The sequence below is a fragment of the Eretmochelys imbricata genome, chromosome 16, assembly GCF_965152235.1.
Source record: "Eretmochelys imbricata isolate rEreImb1 chromosome 16, rEreImb1.hap1, whole genome shotgun sequence".
Lineage (NCBI taxonomy): Eukaryota > Metazoa > Chordata > Testudines > Cheloniidae > Eretmochelys > Eretmochelys imbricata.
The window spans coordinates 19,249,711-19,267,488 of record NC_135587.1 but is presented as its reverse complement, the minus strand read 5'-3'; the positions used below and the strand labels follow the sequence as shown (position 1 = coordinate 19,267,488).

Here is a 17,778-nt window from a genome sequence, read left to right as displayed (position 1 = left end):
CAGATTTAAAATGGCGATGTCAGTAATTGCAGATAGGCAGCCAAAAACTGCAAGAGCCATTTTTATTGTTACTCAGAATTACAGAGCTGGGGACTATAAAGGGGAAAAGAGATGATTTAAAATGGAAAAATATTGCTCAGGGGCTAATATGAGTCTGAGTTTAGGCCCTAATCAGCAAAGCACTTACACATATATGCACAAAGTTAAACACATACTTAAGTCTGTCTCTATTCAGTAAATCATTTAAGTACATGCTAAGCTCTTTCTTAGATGGTAAGTTCTTCTGGGGCAGTGACCGCCGTTCTGTTTAGTGTCTGTACAACATTTAGCACAATGGTCCATGCCTGGGGCTCCTGCATGCTACTGCTATCCAAATAATTGATGGTTGATGTCAATGAGACTTAAGCATGTGCTCAATTGCTCTGCTGAATTGGGGCTTTACAGTCTGAGCCACACGCCACTTAATTTCACTCTGTAAGCTCTTGGGAGCAGGGGCAGTCTTTGTTCTGTGTTTGCACCGTGCCTAGCACAATGGGATCCTGGCCCATCACTCGGGCTGGAGCCACTACGCTAATACAAATAGTAAATAATAATTTAGGTTTTGTGGCAGACCTCTGCCTGGGTTAAAAATGTCACCCCGTGTGCCTCAACATACACTGCAGTCAAAGCGAAGGCCTAGAGCTGTGTTTTTACTTCCGCCAGCGGCCGCGCAACAAGACGTCCGTGCTCCATTGGTTTTGGCGCGTGAGTCTCATCGGCAAAATATCAGGAGGTTTGTTGGACGCATTCTGGTCTCTCAGGGCCCGTACGCACTACCACTTATGTTGGTATAATTTATGTCGCTCAGGGGTGTGACTAAGCCACGCCCCCGAAAGCGATGGAAGGTACACCGACCTACGCGCCGGTGGGGACAGTGCTCTGTCAGCGGGAGAGCTTCTCGCGGCGGTGGAGTTATGCCAATAGGAGAGCCAAAGGGAAGGGGGACCCCTAATCGCACTCATCCCCTTTGCTGCTCCCATGAATCCCGCCTCCACACTCTCTTTGCCTGTTGTTGTTAGGATTGAGCACTTCTATTCCAGTAGCACCCAGAGGCCCCAGCCAAGATCAGGGCCCCACTGGGCTGGGCGTTGTGCATGCATTTAATAAATGACCAGACTTCACCCCAAACTCAAGACCGCAAACAAGCTAAGCTTCCCCTGCCCTTGTCTTCATGCCAGCTCCCACGCTGCACCCTCTGGAATCCCCTCCTCATCCCTACCTGCTGGCTGCTAACCCTCTCCTGTTCCAAATTCCTCAAAAGCTGCAACCCCACCGTTTGCTTGTCATTTAAAAATGGGGGCTAGAGAAGTAAAAAAAGAGAGAAAAAGCTAAATCAAAGCAACCCCTGTGGCAAACAAACAGGAAGCTATTCAGGCAAGGGTTCAAGGAAGAGGCATTGAGGGAGAGCACAACTCCCCCTCCTTTACTCAAAGCACAGGAAGGGCTTCTCCTCCCCTTTCTGGTTTGGGAGAGTGAGAGCAGGAGGGAGCATCCCTTCCACCTTGTGTCTCCTAAGAATTTCTGCTCCTGTTTCAATCTGCTTTAAACCCTGTGTGTGACTGAACTTTCCTCTAGGCGTCCTGGTGTGTTTCACAGGGCAGGGACCATGTCTTCTGTATACTGTCTTCCAAGCATAATTAGGTCTCAGGAACCTTGCAAATTGCAACATCTAGCATTACCCTGTCTGCTTGTCTGTCTGCCCTTAGCTTGTGAGCTCCTCAGAGCAGGGACCATCCTTAAGCATTTGGAAAGTGCCTAGCACATAATGGGTGATACTGCACACGGAAAATAACTCTGTCCAGCCTCCCTGGATGGCAGGGAATAGGACTGTGTGGTGTCTTGAGGACTGTGTTGGAATTGGAAGCTGTCACTTGGAGTGGCTGTGGTGGGGTGGCAATCCTAGTCCAGCTTGCGGGCTCAAGGACTCTGTAAGAAAGCATGCAGCCACAGAGTCAGTTCTGGAAAGATCCAGCTTAAAGCACGGTGAGGTGAGTTGTGCCTGGGTGCCTTAGAGAGCAGCCTGTTTTCTCTCTTTCTGGTTTTAGGTTCTTGTGTGTTATCGTTCTGAATGATAAGAAATAAAATAGTGTTATGTTGGAACCTTCCAGCAAGAGTATTTGTTTTTATCTAATTTCTCAGTATGTGTGCTGAGAGCATAACAGACTATTGCAGTTCTTTCTTTCCTAAGTGAATAAAGTTGGCTGAGTCTCTGTATAAATGTTCTGACAGACCTGTGACCCATTGAATGAAGAAACACATCTACAAATAAATACTATTTTGAGTGGGGGGGAAAAAATGTTGGCAAATGTTGGTGTTTCCAGGCTCCAGTCTGTGATAGGGCTGGATTAGGACTGGGCTACTTGGACATAAGAAGAGATAAAAACTCACCTGAACTGAGTAGCCAGCATCTTCTTGTGTTTCTATACATAATAAATCATACAGCAAAACTCCCAGGCCCAGCTAGAGGGAGAAGTTCTCTCTCAGCTCTGACATACTCTGAGTGTTCTCATTCACAGTGGTGAATCAGCTGGTAAATACGCATTAAGGCCTTCTGTATGCTAGTAATGACTATTTCCAGTGGTGTTGCTTTTACAGTATGAAAAACACAGAAATATGCACATTTTAACTAGCGCTGGTCTCAAGGCTGCAAGATCGAGGATTTGAATGGTCACACATTCAGCAGCACTGATATGCACAGTTTTGGTTTGGAGCTATCTTTAATTGTAGCCAATGGGATTGCAGTATGCAAATTAGTTAGGGTCAATTGTAGGAGGACTGGCCGAGTTGCCTCTGATGTCACAATCCCACCTCCTGTTCTCCCTAATGTGCTTAACTTTCTTGATATTTAAACGAAAGTTTTAAAAGATCCTTTCTGGTTTATGTAATTAATTTTTACTTAATTATTGTTCATATTATGGTGCTGCCAAGAGGCCGCAACTAAGATCAGCACCGCGCTGTGCTAGATGCTATAGAAACACACATGTTCAAAGATTATAAAGCCTCGAGTGACCCCTGTGATCACCTAGTCTGGTCTTCTTTATAATACAGGCCATAGGACTTCTCTGAATTAATTCTTGTTGCACTGGAGCGTATCTTTTAGAAAAAGCATAGTAAGAGATAGCGCCTGTCCCAAAGAGTTTACATCTAATTAGACAAGATTGACAAAATAAGGCAGACAGGCAATATTATTATCCCCATTGTACAGATGAGGAAATGAAGCACAGAGAAATTCAGTGACTCTCCCGAGACCACATAGAAAGTTGACCCCCCCCCCCATCTCCTGGATGCTAGTCCAGTGCCTTAAAAAAAGAACATCTCTTCAAGTTAGCATGTTATGAAAACAGGGCAGGAAGATGCAGGGAAGTTCTAACAAAAACAGGATTTTTGTTGTTGTTGAAGATCTTGCGTTTATCCTCAATAATTAAAAACACGATAGAAGGCAATCCTGAGATGTGGTACATAGAGTTAAAAAAAGTGACCGATGCCCTGCAGTTAAGGTTGCCTCAAAAATTAGTTCCCAAATTTTCTTGTTTTTTCTTTCAGTCTTGGAAGGGGGTTCAGCTCATTAACCAAACTACTGAAGTGAACATTAGATTCGAAGGATGTGCCCCAGGGCTGCAGTCAGGGTTATATGTGCTGCTTAGATAATATATGGTGCTCTGTCAGTGGGTGTCTGAAATCTGCACAGAGTCCCAGTTCAGAACTGGAGTTGAGGGGGATAAAAGGGAGGGGGAAACATTATGACATTTAATTTTTTTTAAATTCCTGTTGAATTTTTTTTCTTGAAATTCAAAATTTTGAAATACTTTGTCAATAAACAGGGGAAACGGTTGTGAAAACATTTTTTTCCTGTTTGTATTTCAAAATTTGAAATGCTGAATTAAATCCACTTTGTGACATTTGAAAAATGTTGACCAGATCACACCAGTGTCGCTGTTTTTCCAGTCACCCCACCCACCTGGGGCTCCCATCCAGTCTTTGTCTGCCAATGACACTCAACAAAAACAAAACCCTCTTAGCTGGAGGGTTTCACTGTGCAAAGGGGACACAATTGGAGGACAGCATTACCCTTACATGAGGGTTGAGGGGAACAGTGCTGCAGAGAATGGCCCCACACCTATCCTTCCTTGCCCCATGGAGCTTGAACCCCACGGATTCCATGGTGTCAGAGAAAAAGGGATGGATCTTCCCATTGCAGGCCCTTCAGTTTGTGGAAGCAGAGCTGATGATGGGGTTTATTGCACCTTCTTAGGATGTAAGAGGATTTTTATATCCTGTGAATGGATGCTGGTTAGATTCATACGTGGGCTCCTGTTTTCTACGTACACATCGTAGGTGGGCTCCCATGTTCTACACACACATGCTCACACCAGACATGGGTTTGTTTAGGATTAAACACTTTTCTCCACCAAACCCTTTTTGAAATAGTCCCTCCTGGGCACATAAAAGCTGGGCCCTGATTGGCTCTGCACATTCTATTTTGGAGCCCAAAGCGGTGTCTGATTGGCCGAGTTGCCTCTTATGTCACTATCCCATTGCCATCACAAAATACTTTGACTTTGTTCTCGTGGTTACAGTGAGGTTCGTGGAATGCTCTCCTTCTGCGTAAGCTCGTGCCTTGGCTCCCTGCGTACAACTGAGAATATTTATATTTAATCATTCCTCTCTTTTATGTAGATGCATGTATGTTTCTATGCACAGTCTATTTTTGTAAAACTCCCCTAAATTAAATAAGTGTTCAGTGTTTACTGCCATCTAATCAGCTACTCAGAGGGTAGGTTGAAGTTCGATATTTAGTCTTGATTTTCAGCTATGATGGTTAAAAATACATTAAATGAGAATTTTGTCTTGGATGTATCTTCACACTGTCTCCCTCTACACATTTCACTGCTGCTTCTGTATTTCCCACCTTTTGTGACTGGGTTTTCACCACATAGCCTAGAAACATATGTCAGCGAGAGCATTTGTGTACTTGTCTGAATGCATTTAAAATATTTTGCCATTAGAAAGCGTGCGTGGTCTCTTTGCCTTGAAAACATGTTGCTGTGGTTCTGATGTGGGTTGAACTATCTCATGTTTATGGAAGATGACAAAACAAAGCTGTTTACAGTGTGGGATCCAAGACATGATGATGCTAGAGCGTTTGTCACCCAGGAGCGTGCTAGAGAAAACCTGGACCAAAATAATGGTATTTTGTGTGTATTCATATTTCAGATGTGCTACTAAAAGACAGAACGGAATAATCTGTCTGTCTGTCTGTTCCAGGGGCTGACAAACTCTTTGATTGTTATTTGAATTGCAGGAGTACCTTTGATACCCCCATAGGAAATTGGGTGCACATTGTAATCAGCATAGTAAGAGACGGACCTTTCCCTAAAGAGCTTCATGGTATGGAGCACATCTAAATAGAGAGAGAATCTCTGGGGCCATCTTTCTTTAGCAATTAATCAGACCACCTCCCCTTCCAGTCAAGACCCAATTCTCAACGATGCGATGTATCGAGGGCATTACAGCAAATATTTGTGTACAGTACAGCTGGCTCCTCCTCTTTGTTTCCAGCTGCTTCTGTACAGTCGAGATTCTTCTTTGCAATGAATATCTGAGATGCTGGTAGAAGCCGATGAAACAAGGAGCAAGAACCAGCATCATGAGACCAGCCAGTTTGCTGTAGATCACTAGCAAGTGCTCTGCAGACCATGGGTTTGGGAACGGCTGATCTAATCTATGCATCTAGGTTTTTGTACCATGCCCATCATTATGGTATCTGAGCTTGACAGCAAATGCAGTGGATCAGGTGAAGGGGTTGGGATTCACCACTACTACCGTGTGTATTGTGTTTGAACATGTGTGTTTCAATTAAATGTTGGTATTTATACTCCACCTCTTCCTCCTCTCTTTCCTGGTGTAGGTTGCATGGTTGGTCCCTGGAAATGGGATGTCAATCCCATTCAGGGAGCATAAAGGAAGACAGAGAATCTCCTAGTTGCTGCTGCGACAGTAAGTGAGACCCAGAAGTAGGAAAATGTCGACTGTCACATCAGCGATACAGGCTCCACAGGGCCCTGTCAATCCACCCCCCCCAGAAGTCACCAACCCCAACAAGCCTGGGCGGAAGACCAATCAGTTGCAGTACATGCAAAATGTTGTGGTGAAGACCTTGTGGAAACATCAGTTTGCTTGGCCCTTCTACCAACCCGTCGATGCAATTAAATTGAATTTACCAGTAAGTATTCTGTTTCCTTTGCTATGTGTCCTCTGCCAGGAGAGCTCTGCTTTAGCAATGTGCAGTTTTTGCTCATGTGAAGTGAAATGTTGTTAGGTTCCTTCTGATTCCCCACCTCCCCAGAGTTGCCATGCTGAGCACTGGCCCCTGCATAGCGAAACGAGTGGGGTAGTCATTCGTTTCCCAGTACCCTGAATATCAGACGACCTTTCACAGACCTGACTTCTTCGTAACTAGTAGAAGTTACGTTAACTCTGATCCATTATTAGTTGGATTTTCTTTTTTTAAATTTTCTTTTTTGGTTTTGTTTATTAAGAAGCTCCTCAGGCCTCTGCTATTTTTGAGTTTTTGTTGTAGATTAGAACGTTACCTTAATAGCTTCTGACGTATGCTCAAAGAAAGAGCATAAGGACTGCTTTTTGGAATTATGCAATGGGTTTTCCAAGAGCAGAAGGTGTCCCTGAAATCTTTGGGTCAGGAATAGGAGCTGGAACACTAAAGAACTGAAATAGTGTTTTCACTTAATGTCACACTCTCTTAACTTTGGCTTGGTCTGCACAAGAAAGGTCATCGCAGCATCTACAGCTGCCTGGTTAGGCACCAGTTAAAGCGGAAGCCCTTGGAAAGCAGTATTTCAGGAAGCGGCACCGAACTGTTTGCTAATGTTCATCAGCTGATGCTGTGACCCTTCCTTCTAATGCCCACTTTTGAAGTGTTACCCATTTCAGAGGCAATCCTTAAAGTAAGCTGGTAACACAGCTTTATGAAGTTCAGCGGATCCATTTTAAGATCTTGTCTATGCTACAACTAATACGATTGTCCCCAATTTTGGCTGCAGAAATGGCCCCAGTTTCTAGCATCCACTGGATCACAGGTGTATTCAAAAATGAATTAGATAAGTTCATGGAAGATAGGTCCAATTAGCCAACATGATCAGGGAGGCAACTCCATGATCTGCATGTCCCCAAACCTCTGACTGCCAGAAGCTGGGACTGGATGACAGGGGATGGATCACTTGATAATTGCCCTCTTCTGTTTATTTCTTCTGAAGCATCTGACACCGGCCACTGTCAGAAGACAGGTTTCTGGGCTAGACGGACCATTGGTCTGACCCAGTGTGACCGTTTTATGTTCTTATGTGTTTGGTCTAGCGACAGAAGATGACATTATTCCATTCTGTGCTATAAACCAAAACTACGTTTATAACCAGGTTAGGGGGACATCTGGGTTGAAACCATGTTCCATGGAAAGCTGGTTGAAAAACCTGTTTTTCCCCCGTCAGGTACAACATGTTTGGGGCAAACTTGATTTTTTTTTTTTTTTTACGTTGATAGTGTCTGTTTATGTGTGGATCTTTCTGCATGTCTGAGAAATTCTGCGGTTTGTGAACAAAGCACCTTTTTTAATAAAATTAAGAGTGGGTTCAAATCTCCCCACTGAGGAGTCAGTGAAAGCACAGGTTATTTTGGCAGTCTGAGCAGAGAATGGAAGTGTTTCTGTGTGTGATGAAGGGGAGGCTGGGAACGGAGGAAGATGCTCTTTAGCAGCTGGCTAACAAGCCTGTGAACACAGGTCCAAAGCAGTGTTGCGTGTAACATCTTTACTGTTTCTTGAACAGGATTATCACAAAATAATCAAAAACCCGATGGACATGGGGACAATTAAGAAGCGACTGGAACATAACTATTACTGGAGTGCCAGTGAATGCATGCAGGATTTCAACACAATGTTTACAAATTGTTACATTTACAACAAGGTAAAGAATGCAGACAAACTCATAGTGTAGCACTGAATAGGGAAGCCTGCGAGTGGCTATTTCACTGCAACTTTTGACTAGGGATAACTTGTGCGCAAAGCCCTCTTTGCAACGACATGCAATGCCATTAATGGTAACCACATTACTTTTAAATGTACAAAGCTGTCTTTGTGTTGCATGTTACTTTGCCCACGCTGGTTAAAATGGCAAACGTGTTCTTAACTGTAGGTAGAATTTCTATCTTGGAGTTACGCAGCGAGTCAGCCGAGACTTCAGCCCTTTAATTTCACTGAGGAATTCTTTCAGATTAGCTAATGTTTGCACAACGCTTTGTAGATGTTAAGTGGAATATAAGTGCTAAGTGTTATTCTCTTTGTCCAGTAGTAACTAATATCAGATACTCCTCTCAGCAGCAGAGGGCAGGTAAATAACTCCTATCATTATATCCACTGTCCATGCCTCATGCGTTCTTCCATAAATCTCTCGTGCACTTTGTTGGTTGCTTATATATGCTTTTTTTTTCTTTTTTTTTTTTGGCTTTAAAGTGCTTTTTATTCCTTGTATTCTTTTCCCTAAGAGAGTTCATCATTGACCCATGTTGGGGAGTGAGCTGAAACAATAAATACATTAGCTGATGCTGCAGCAAGCAAGGTGTTTGTTCTCTTCTCCTGAATATTTTGCCAGACAGGGATTGACAGCTCATCTGTTGCAGCTCACTGCCTCCAAGTTGATATGTGGGACAGCAATGGTGTGGGCTTCTAAAGGAAGCCGTCTTCTGGTTCTTCAGGGAGGATTGTATTTAGAGGCTGTAATTTTGCCAGCTGGTCAAGGACAGGAGTCCGAGGGTACGTGCGCACTGCAATAAAAGACCCACAGCCTGGCTGTCACTGGCCTGGGGCAACTGAGTCGGGCTCATGGGGCTTGGGCTGCGGGGCTATAAAGTTGCAGTGGAGACGTTCAGGCTTGGGCTGGAGCCTGAGCTCTGGGACCTTCCCCCCTTGGGCAGGATCCTAGAGCCTGGGCTTCAGCAGGTTTTCAGCCCCGGAGCCCGAGCCCTGTGAGTCCAAGTCATGACCTGGACCAACCAGGGTTTTTTTATCTCTGTGTAGACATACCCTTAGAGCCCAGACTCCAGCCTAAGTCCAGACCTCTACACTGCTCTTTTAGCCCCGCAGCCTGAGCCTGAGCCCGTTGATCCGGGCTCTTATACTTGGTACTGTGGGTTTTTTATCTCTGTGTAGACGTACCAAATGAGGCTGGAGTGGACACTGGAGAAGGGGTAAAGAGTTATTTAATTCTCAGAGCTATGGCGCATTCATTCATTGGAAGGCAGTGTACGATTCTGGCTAGGGGATAAATCAAACACCGCGACTGTAAAGGCTTTCAGCCCCTCTTTGCTTCTCACGTGTGCATTATGCTAGTGCTGCCTTGTTCTGTCCATCCAGCCCACGGATGACATCGTCCTCATGGCACAAGCCCTGGAGAAGATTTTTCTGCAGAAAGTAGCCCAGATGCCCCAGGAGGAAGTTGAGTTATTACCACCGGTCCCTAAAGGCAAAGGTCGCAAGCCAGCAGCGGGGGCACAGAGTGCAGGTACCGACCTGACCAGATGGCAATCCATGTTGCAAGCCCATTGCTGATTCCTGACCCACTTCCACCCTGCCTGAGGAGACACACAATTAGGAGGGTAGGAAAGGAGTGTAGTCTAATGGTCAGAGCAGTTGAATGAGATTCAGGACATGTGGCTCCTGCTTGTCTATCTATTTAAGGTGCTTATGGGGTGCCCATCACCCTAGTATCTGAGCGCCTGACAGTCTTTTAATGTATTTATCATCATAGCAGGCCTGTGAGGGAGGACACTGCTATTATCTCCAGAGCATAGAGAGACTAAGGGCCAGATCTCTAAAGGCATTTAGGTTCCTGACTCCCACTGAAATCACAGGGGTGAAAAACACGGGTTTGCACTGATTTAACGAAATGGGAGCAAGTTTCTGTGTAGACGAAATCTGCATGTGGCTTTGGGCAAGTCAGTTTGCCTTTTGTGCCTCAAGTTCCACATATGTCAACTAAGGCACCATGCGTCCTTTAAAGGTGCTGTAGAAGTGCAAAGGATTATGTCATTAATCAACAATAGAACAGTGCTGGGATTTTTTAAAAAAACCAAAACATTTTTGCACCTTATATTAAAATGCAGCTACCTCTGTGGGATAGATTACCGCTGCCCTATAACAGGAATGGCAGCATGGTGTAGCATATAATGCACTAGAGACCTGGGTTCTGTTCCCCGTTCCACTTGTCATTTGCGGCATAACCATGGACAAGTCACCTGAACTTTCTCTATGAAGAGGTTTGAGGTCTATGGATTTAAAGTGCAATATAAGTGGGCCTGGGTGAGGCTTTTTGGGTGAAAAATGCAGATCTGGCAACACGGAAATGTTTTGTGAATTCCTGTTAGCTTTGCCGAGAAGTTTGGTTGGAAAAAAAACAAAATAAACAAATTCTGAATGATGCAAACGTTTCATTTTGACATTTTTGAAATGAACCATTTTGATGTTCTGGTTTGGGGTGACTCTCTTTGTTCAAAATTTTCTTTTAGTTAAATATATATATATATATATATTTAAAAATGGTTGAAATGGAAACAAACTGTTTCATTCAACCTGACATGAATTTTTTGTCAACTTTTCAATTCACCAATAAATTTGAAAATTTTTCTTTTCCGTTTGAACCAAAATGGACATTTTTAAAAAAAATTTCAGGATTGCCAGTGACCTGAAAAATCTGTTTTTTGCTCAGCCCCGTAGTCTAGTGGTATTTATTATTAACTGTGCAGAGCAGTAGCAAAGGCCGATTGAACCCCGTGGAGGTTTTCCTGTTGTGAACAGTTCAGCGTCCTTTCTAGAGAATCTACTCCCTTCCCTACCCTTCCATCGGTTTCCTTCTTTGCTGAGCACAGGCTAGTTCTGAGAGAGGCTGGAAGGGAAAATAGAAACTGTCCCATAACCATGCAGCTGACAGTCCGGGCTTGGAGCAGTTTGCTCACATAAGGGCATCCAGACACTGCAGAGAGAGCGGAAAGGTCCAGACGGTCATTGCTGTAGAGTCCAGAGGCAACAGCTTCTCTTGGTCAAGGTAGCTGAGCGGCTGTCGAATGGGCCATGTCACATGTGTTTAATTGTATCGTTTTAAAGGAGCGCAGCAAGCAGCAGCCGTGTCCTCTGTCTCCCCGCCAGCCCCTTTCCAGAGCGTCCCTCCAGCTGTCTCCCAGACACCCGTTATCGCCGCCACGCCTGTGCCAACCATCACCGCAAACGTCCCGCCTGTAACTGCGCCTCCTGCTGCCGCTGCCCCTCCTCCTGCTGCTCCAATTATGACCGTGGTTCCTCCCACGCCACCTGTCGTCAAGGTAAACAAAGCAACCAACCGTCTTTCTCTTTGCCGTGCCGCATTTTTAGACGGGCAACCGCTGGTCAGAAACGTGCGTTATTTCCCTTCGCATTTGACTTTTCAACTCCACAGGTATCACCGCCAGTTAGCCAGCGATGAGGCTGCATGAACGTAAAGGCCTCTGAGGGCCCGGACCCCACCTAAGAACTCCCTGCTCTCACCAGTTGTCCCATAGATTTTGGTAGGACGGCTGCTTTCGGGTTTGCAAGAGCAGGCCCAACAAATGCACAGCTCCGTTTTCTTTTCAAACGGGCCTAGAGCAAATCAGGAAGGGCCCGATCCTGCATTCCTGACGCCAGGGCAGTCAGTGGGAGTTCTGTCGCAGGAGGGCACTCCAGCTGCAAGGTACTGAAAGCAGCTTTATGCTTTGAGAACCTGAGAAATACCAGCAGGACCAGCAAGTTCTGTCTTTCTTACTGATTGTATTCTGCAACCAATTGTACGCCGGTATTTTACAATTTAATTTGCTAATTTAATTTCCCAGTCAATTAAATTACGACCCCGAGCAGCTGCTGGCTGAATACCACTTTATTTTAAAAGGAAAAAAAACTGGATAAAAGCGTTAATCTAGTGACACAAGATATTTTTTTTTTTCCTACTGGAAATTTAACATTAAAACAGGGATGTTAACAGTGCTGTGTAGAGAATAGCGAGCCCTGGACAGGAACACGGGATATGGGTTCTAATCCCAGTTTTGTCCCTGGCTTGCTGTGGAAGACCTTGGCCAAATCACATCCCCTTTCTGTGCCTCAGTTTTCCCATCTGTAGAATGGGGATAATGATCTTGACCTCCTCCGTGTAAAAGCACTTTGAGATCTACAGATAAAAAGTGCTAGATAAGAGCTAGATACTACTATTTATGTCATGGTGGCACCCAGAGGTCATAATCGGGTTCGGAACCCTATTGTGCTAGACATTCTGCAAACATAAATAAGTCCTAATACCGTAAATGGCATGACTATAATTTAAATCCTCTTCACACATTCCTGCCAAAGGGGACATTGCCACTTCAGAGCTATCTGTACCATAAATTTACAGATTCGTGCCACAAGGTGAGATGAGGTTGCATCTGTTAATAATCATGGAGCTTATTGTTTTGGATTTTCTTTTTTATTTCCCACAGAATTAACCCTTGAATTTGCGAGTTTGTAGCCCAAATCTTCTGCCAGCTAAACCCACACTGCACAGAAATCTCTTTCGTTCCAGATGCACTCTCTGCACAAATAACTCATTTCCTAGTCACCCATATATTTTAAGTGCATATTAAAGAGGCTAGTAAAAACTGAGTTTTGCAAGTAAACACTGCAAAATTATCTCTACTTGGAATCACAGTTTTTCCCCAGCTTTCCATGGAAAGCAAGTTTTTCAGAGGCAAAAGACCTTCCCTGGAGAAGTTGGGAGGGGTTTGGTAGGGAGAATCACAATGCAGGGATTTATATGCACTGGATATATTTTATTTCCTTGGGGCCAGACTGTGAAACTCTTAATCCCATTCATAAGCAGTTACCTGCCTGAGTTGTTCCATTGACTACAGTGGGACTTCTCACAAGAGTAATGGCTCAGCAGGGTGAGCAATCATATGAGTGACATTTGTCAGTTCACAATGGAGGACTCGATCCTGCAGATCTTTAACAGGGCAGATTCTCCTTGGTCGTGTGACTAGCCCCCTTGACTTGTTGCTCCCCTCGGGCCCGATTCTCTCCTCACATCAGTAATACTCAGGGACAACTCCTGTTGCAGTCAATGGAGCTACAGCAGTGTCAGTAAGAGGAGAATCAGGCTATGTGGCAGGAATCGGTTGTGCCGGCAGAGCAGGATCAGGCCCCGAAGTGGCCCTTGCCAGCACAGTCTGCAGGCAGGGCCTGTATTCCCGACCACCCGTTCTTTGTTTCAGAAAAAGGGAGTGAAGCGAAAAGCAGACACGACCACGCCCACCACCTCGGCCATCACTGCCAGCCGGAGCGAGTCGCCCACCCCGCTGTCAGACCCCAAGCAGGCGAAAGTCGTTGCTCGCCGAGAGAGCGGCGGCCGGCCAATCAAGCCACCAAAGAAAGACCTCGAAGACGGGGAGGTCCCCCAGCATGCGGGGAAGAAGGGCAAACTTTCTGAGCACCTCAAGTACTGTGACAGCATCCTGAAGGAGATGCTCTCTAAGAAACACGCGGCCTATGCATGGCCCTTTTACAAGCCTGTCGATGCCGAGGCCTTGGAATTACATGACTATCATGATATTATCAAACACCCCATGGATCTCAGTACTGTGAAAGTACGTCCACATTTACCACCTCTTTTGCAGGGTGTCTTAGCTCTCTGGTTGCAAATATAAGAGAGGCGACCGCTCTTGCAGTGGGTCGGTTCTTGGTGGGTGGGGTGGAAAATTGACCGGATGTGTGGACCATTCAGATTTTTTTTTTCTATTTTGTTTCCCTTTTTCCATGTCCTGGAATGTTCCCCTGTACCCTGTATTCCACACTGTGCAGTGACAACAGCTCCCTGAGCAGATAGTCCGGCTATCTAAACAAACGCCCCCTTGACAGCGTTGTGCTCTGAACACAGGATGTGCGGTATTTCGTAGGGTTCGATCCATAGAACCCCATGTACAGCAGTCACTGCCTTCCCATCAGTTGTTGGTGTGGCGTGGGCTCTGGATGGTCTTTGTGTGACGCCAGGTGGGACCTGATTATCACCTGTTCACGCTGCAGTGGTAGATGTTACAAATATAGCCGCGTTGCTAGCTAGCAGTGGTTCACGGCTGCCTCGTAGAGAAGCAGGTATTTCAACTTAGCTTACCTTGGTTTCAACTTCAGGGTGCTTTTCTTTTGGGGCGGGGAGGTTTCCCTCCATCCGCAGGGCTCCATGTTGCCCCCCACGTTCTGCTGCTCAATTGACCATAGGAATCTTTGTTGGTTGAAATGAGACTTTTCCGTCCACAGGCAAGAGAAGAAGATGCTCCTGCTAGCTTTTACTTTTTATGGTGAGGACTTAAACCTGCTCCCCTTAAAGCCAATGTGTGGGATTTCCAAAAATGCCTAAGTGACTTAAGAGACCCAGTGCTCCTCAGTCACCATCCTTTTTCTGAGTGCTCCTAAGTCGCTTAGGTGCTTTGGAAAATCCCACCCATTACTTATATGCACTACAGTAATGGTCCAAAAGATCTTCCAAGTGATGCTACGGTGTTTGGGACTACGGCACTATACTTTTTTAAGGGAGGGGATTTTGTCAGCATGAGCTACTGCATGAAGCCTGAGGTTAGGAGCCAATAATTCATGAGTTCTAATCCCACCTGTAAGAACCTGGCCTTGGGAAAGTCATTTCACCTATCTGTGCCTCATTTTCTCCATCTGTAAAATGGGGATAATAATATTTCCCTACCTCACAGGGGTGTTGCGAGGACTGATGTTTGTAAGGCACTATGTATGTGCTAAGTATCGTTATCGGGAATGTTTACCCCACCCAGGGCCGGCTCTCTGCTGGCCGAGATGCTGCAAGCAGCCACTTGTGGAGTGATGACTCAAAAACCATCCTTACTCTAAGCTTGCCTTTGCCCTCACTCTGTAAACCCGAGCCATCCCAGTGCTCAGGATTTCGTTTTAGATTTGCCACTGAGCCAAGCCGAGCTAACAGCCTCCAGCGACTTCCGGGGAGGAGAAAAGGAAAGACGCCTGGGTGAGTTGAGTTTGCGCGAGCGCTGGGCATACAGCAGAGAAGGGATTCTGGTGTAGGCGAGAGACGGGGGAACTGGTGGCAGAGCCCTGGTGCGCTGGCTGGGTCCAGGCTGAGAGAGTGGGAGAACGGCTTCAGTGGCTCTTGGTGTACATCTCGTTTCTTGGGAGGCAGAGCAGCGTGGAGTAGGCAGGCAGGAGGAAGAGCCGCATGGAATAGGATTTGTAGGAGGAGGAGACCAGAGCGGATCAATTCCGGGACTCTGGGAGACTGAAAGACTTTTCTGCCTGTATCTTCTGTAGTGCTGATGGAGAGGAGGGCGAGAGTGTTTTCTTGACTCGTTTTCCTTTTCTCTTGGGGGCAGGAGGTGGCGGGGAGAGAGGCGTCCTCCATGTCCTCACTGGAGGGCTGAGGTCCCCCTTGCATTTCAGCCCTAAGATGCAGCTGCCACCTTGCTATCTTTGGGTGACCAGCAGTGGCGGCTCCTCTAGGATGCATGGGGTGGGCAGTGTCCTGTTTGGATTGCCATGCCCTATCCCCTGCCCTTCAGATTTGCTTTGTGGATTCCCATGGAGGCCCACTGGGTTCCAGGTGGCCATGAGGCTCCATCCACATGGATGAGATCACAGAACCTTATCCACCGCCAGAAAATCTATGCTCAGCTTCGTGTGTCCATTTTCCCCACTCACTTCCAGATGTCAGCAGCTCCAATACTGACTAGGAGCCCAATCATGCTGCCATCAAAGCCTTAAGCAGAACTCTCACTGATTTCAGAGGGAGCAGGGTCAGACCATGGAGGGGACTTTCAAGCTTACTAGTGCTCCCCATTAGATCATTTTGGAGCAGTTCCTTCCTCCTGCCTCGAGCAGCTTGGCTGTCTGCCTTGGTAGCACTCTCAGTCATGGAAGTTTTAATCTAGCATAGATTGACTGTGATTCTTATTGTTTACACAGTAAGGACGGCGATCAATTGCTCTCCATGTCCACTGAAGTCGTACAAGAACTAATCAGCTTAGTTTGCAGCAAGGGAGATTTAGGTTAGATTTTAGGAAAAACTTTCTAACAGTAAGGATAGTTAAGCACTGCAACAGGTTACCAAGGGAGGTTGTGGAATCCCCATCATGGGAGGTTTTTAAGAACAGGTTAGACCAACATCTGTCAGGGATGGTTTAGTTTACTTGGACCTGCCTTAGTCCCAGGGACTGGACTAGATGACCTCTTCAGGCCTCTCCCAGCTCTACATCTATATGACTCTGTTAGATTGACATTCCTGCCTCGATCCTTACTCTGCAATGGAACTGGAATACATATAGGAAGAAGACACACCTGAAATGTTTACAAACCACACAATCCGTTTGTCTCAATAGTGGAGAATTTACAGTGTAAAGCCCCAATCCTGCAAACGCTTATGCAGATGAGTAATCCCATCAACTTCATGGGAGTTAATCATGGGTAAAGTTACCTGCTTAAGTGTTTGCAGGATGTGGGCTATAAGACAGACAGATAGGATACCCTGGGGAGGGACATACCTGACTTAAAGCATGATCCTGTTAATTCTTTTGCACATGTAATTTTATTGACAAGAGGCATCCCATTAAGGCTGCTGGTACTGCTCACCGTAGGTGCTGGAACTAGGGGTGCTGCACCCCCTGGCTTGAAGTGGTTTCCATTATATACAGGGTTTACAGTTTGGTTCGATGGCTCTCAGGACCCCCCCTGTACAAATTGTTCCAGCACCCCTGCTGCTCACGTGAGTAAATTTGCTGGGGTGTATAAGCGTTTGCGGGATATGGCTATTAGATTGTAGGGTTTTATTATTATTCCTTTCACATGGCTCCCTTTTCCTTTCATATGAAATATTGCTGACGGTGATGAGGTGTTAGAGTTAATCATCTGGAATTGAGAAATCTAGACGAGGCCCTAATTTTTAAGATGACTCCTAACAAAGTCTCTAATTCTACGATTAGATACCTGTGGATGCAATTGGGTGGGTTCATGCACTTGCAGTTATTTACGCCCACAGTTACTGCATGCGCACAATTCCAAATCCAGCCCTGAATATCTGTAAAGATCTCTGATTTCTTTAATGGGGTTTTGAAGGATATTTGTTCGAAAGTTGACTGTCCCTATCCCAGTCCCTACCTTACCCCAGTACAGACTCCCAATTTGGTAATATGATTTTTTGGAATTATAAATAAAATCTTCTCTAGCTGTCTTGCCTAGGTGCTGGACCTATGGGTGCTGGGGGTGCTGCCGCATCCCGTGGCTTGAAGCGGTTTCCATCATATACAGGTTTTACAGCTTGATTCAGTGGCTCTCAGCACCCCCACTGTACAAATTGTTCCAGCACCTCTGCTGTCTTGTGCTAAGAACAGTCAGTAAATTACCAATGGCCAGATCCTTCTTGGCTATCTCACTCAAGTAGTGCATTGACTTCAGTGGACTATTTATGGGCCCAATCTTGGAAGGTACCAAGTGCATTCAACTTTCTTGATGTCATTGGAAGCCAAAGGTGCAGAGGGCATTTCCAGAGATGCGTAGCACCTTGCAAGATCAAGTCCCAAGTGAGTAAGGCAAGTGGAATTTCCCCCCCTAAGATATAGATCTAAGGAATGAAATCCTGGTCTTACTGAAGTCAATGGCATGGCCCC

At 45.7% G+C, this 17,778-nt stretch overlaps 1 protein-coding gene across 5 annotated transcripts in view; it reads left to right on the top strand.

Moving 5' to 3' along the window:
- Window positions 1-17,778, top strand: part of BRD3 (bromodomain containing 3) — a 48,591-nt gene that overhangs the window by 17,230 nt on the left and 13,583 nt on the right. For 2 of the 5 annotated variants that reach the window (XM_077835558.1, XM_077835555.1), the window contains exons 2-6: window positions 5,948-6,262; window positions 7,881-8,018; window positions 9,464-9,611; window positions 11,210-11,424; window positions 13,360-13,731. In XM_077835558.1, coding sequence (XP_077691684.1) covers window positions 6,062-6,262; window positions 7,881-8,018; window positions 9,464-9,611; window positions 11,210-11,424; window positions 13,360-13,731 — 1,074 coding nt within the window. In that variant the 5' untranslated portion in view covers window positions 5,948-6,061. Of the gene's footprint in view, window positions 1-1,957; window positions 2,028-5,947; window positions 6,263-7,880; window positions 8,019-9,463; window positions 9,612-11,209; window positions 11,425-13,359; window positions 13,732-17,778 lie in introns of those variants that run through there. The other 3 variants (XM_077835557.1, XM_077835559.1, XM_077835560.1) reach the window with 3 other exon arrangements.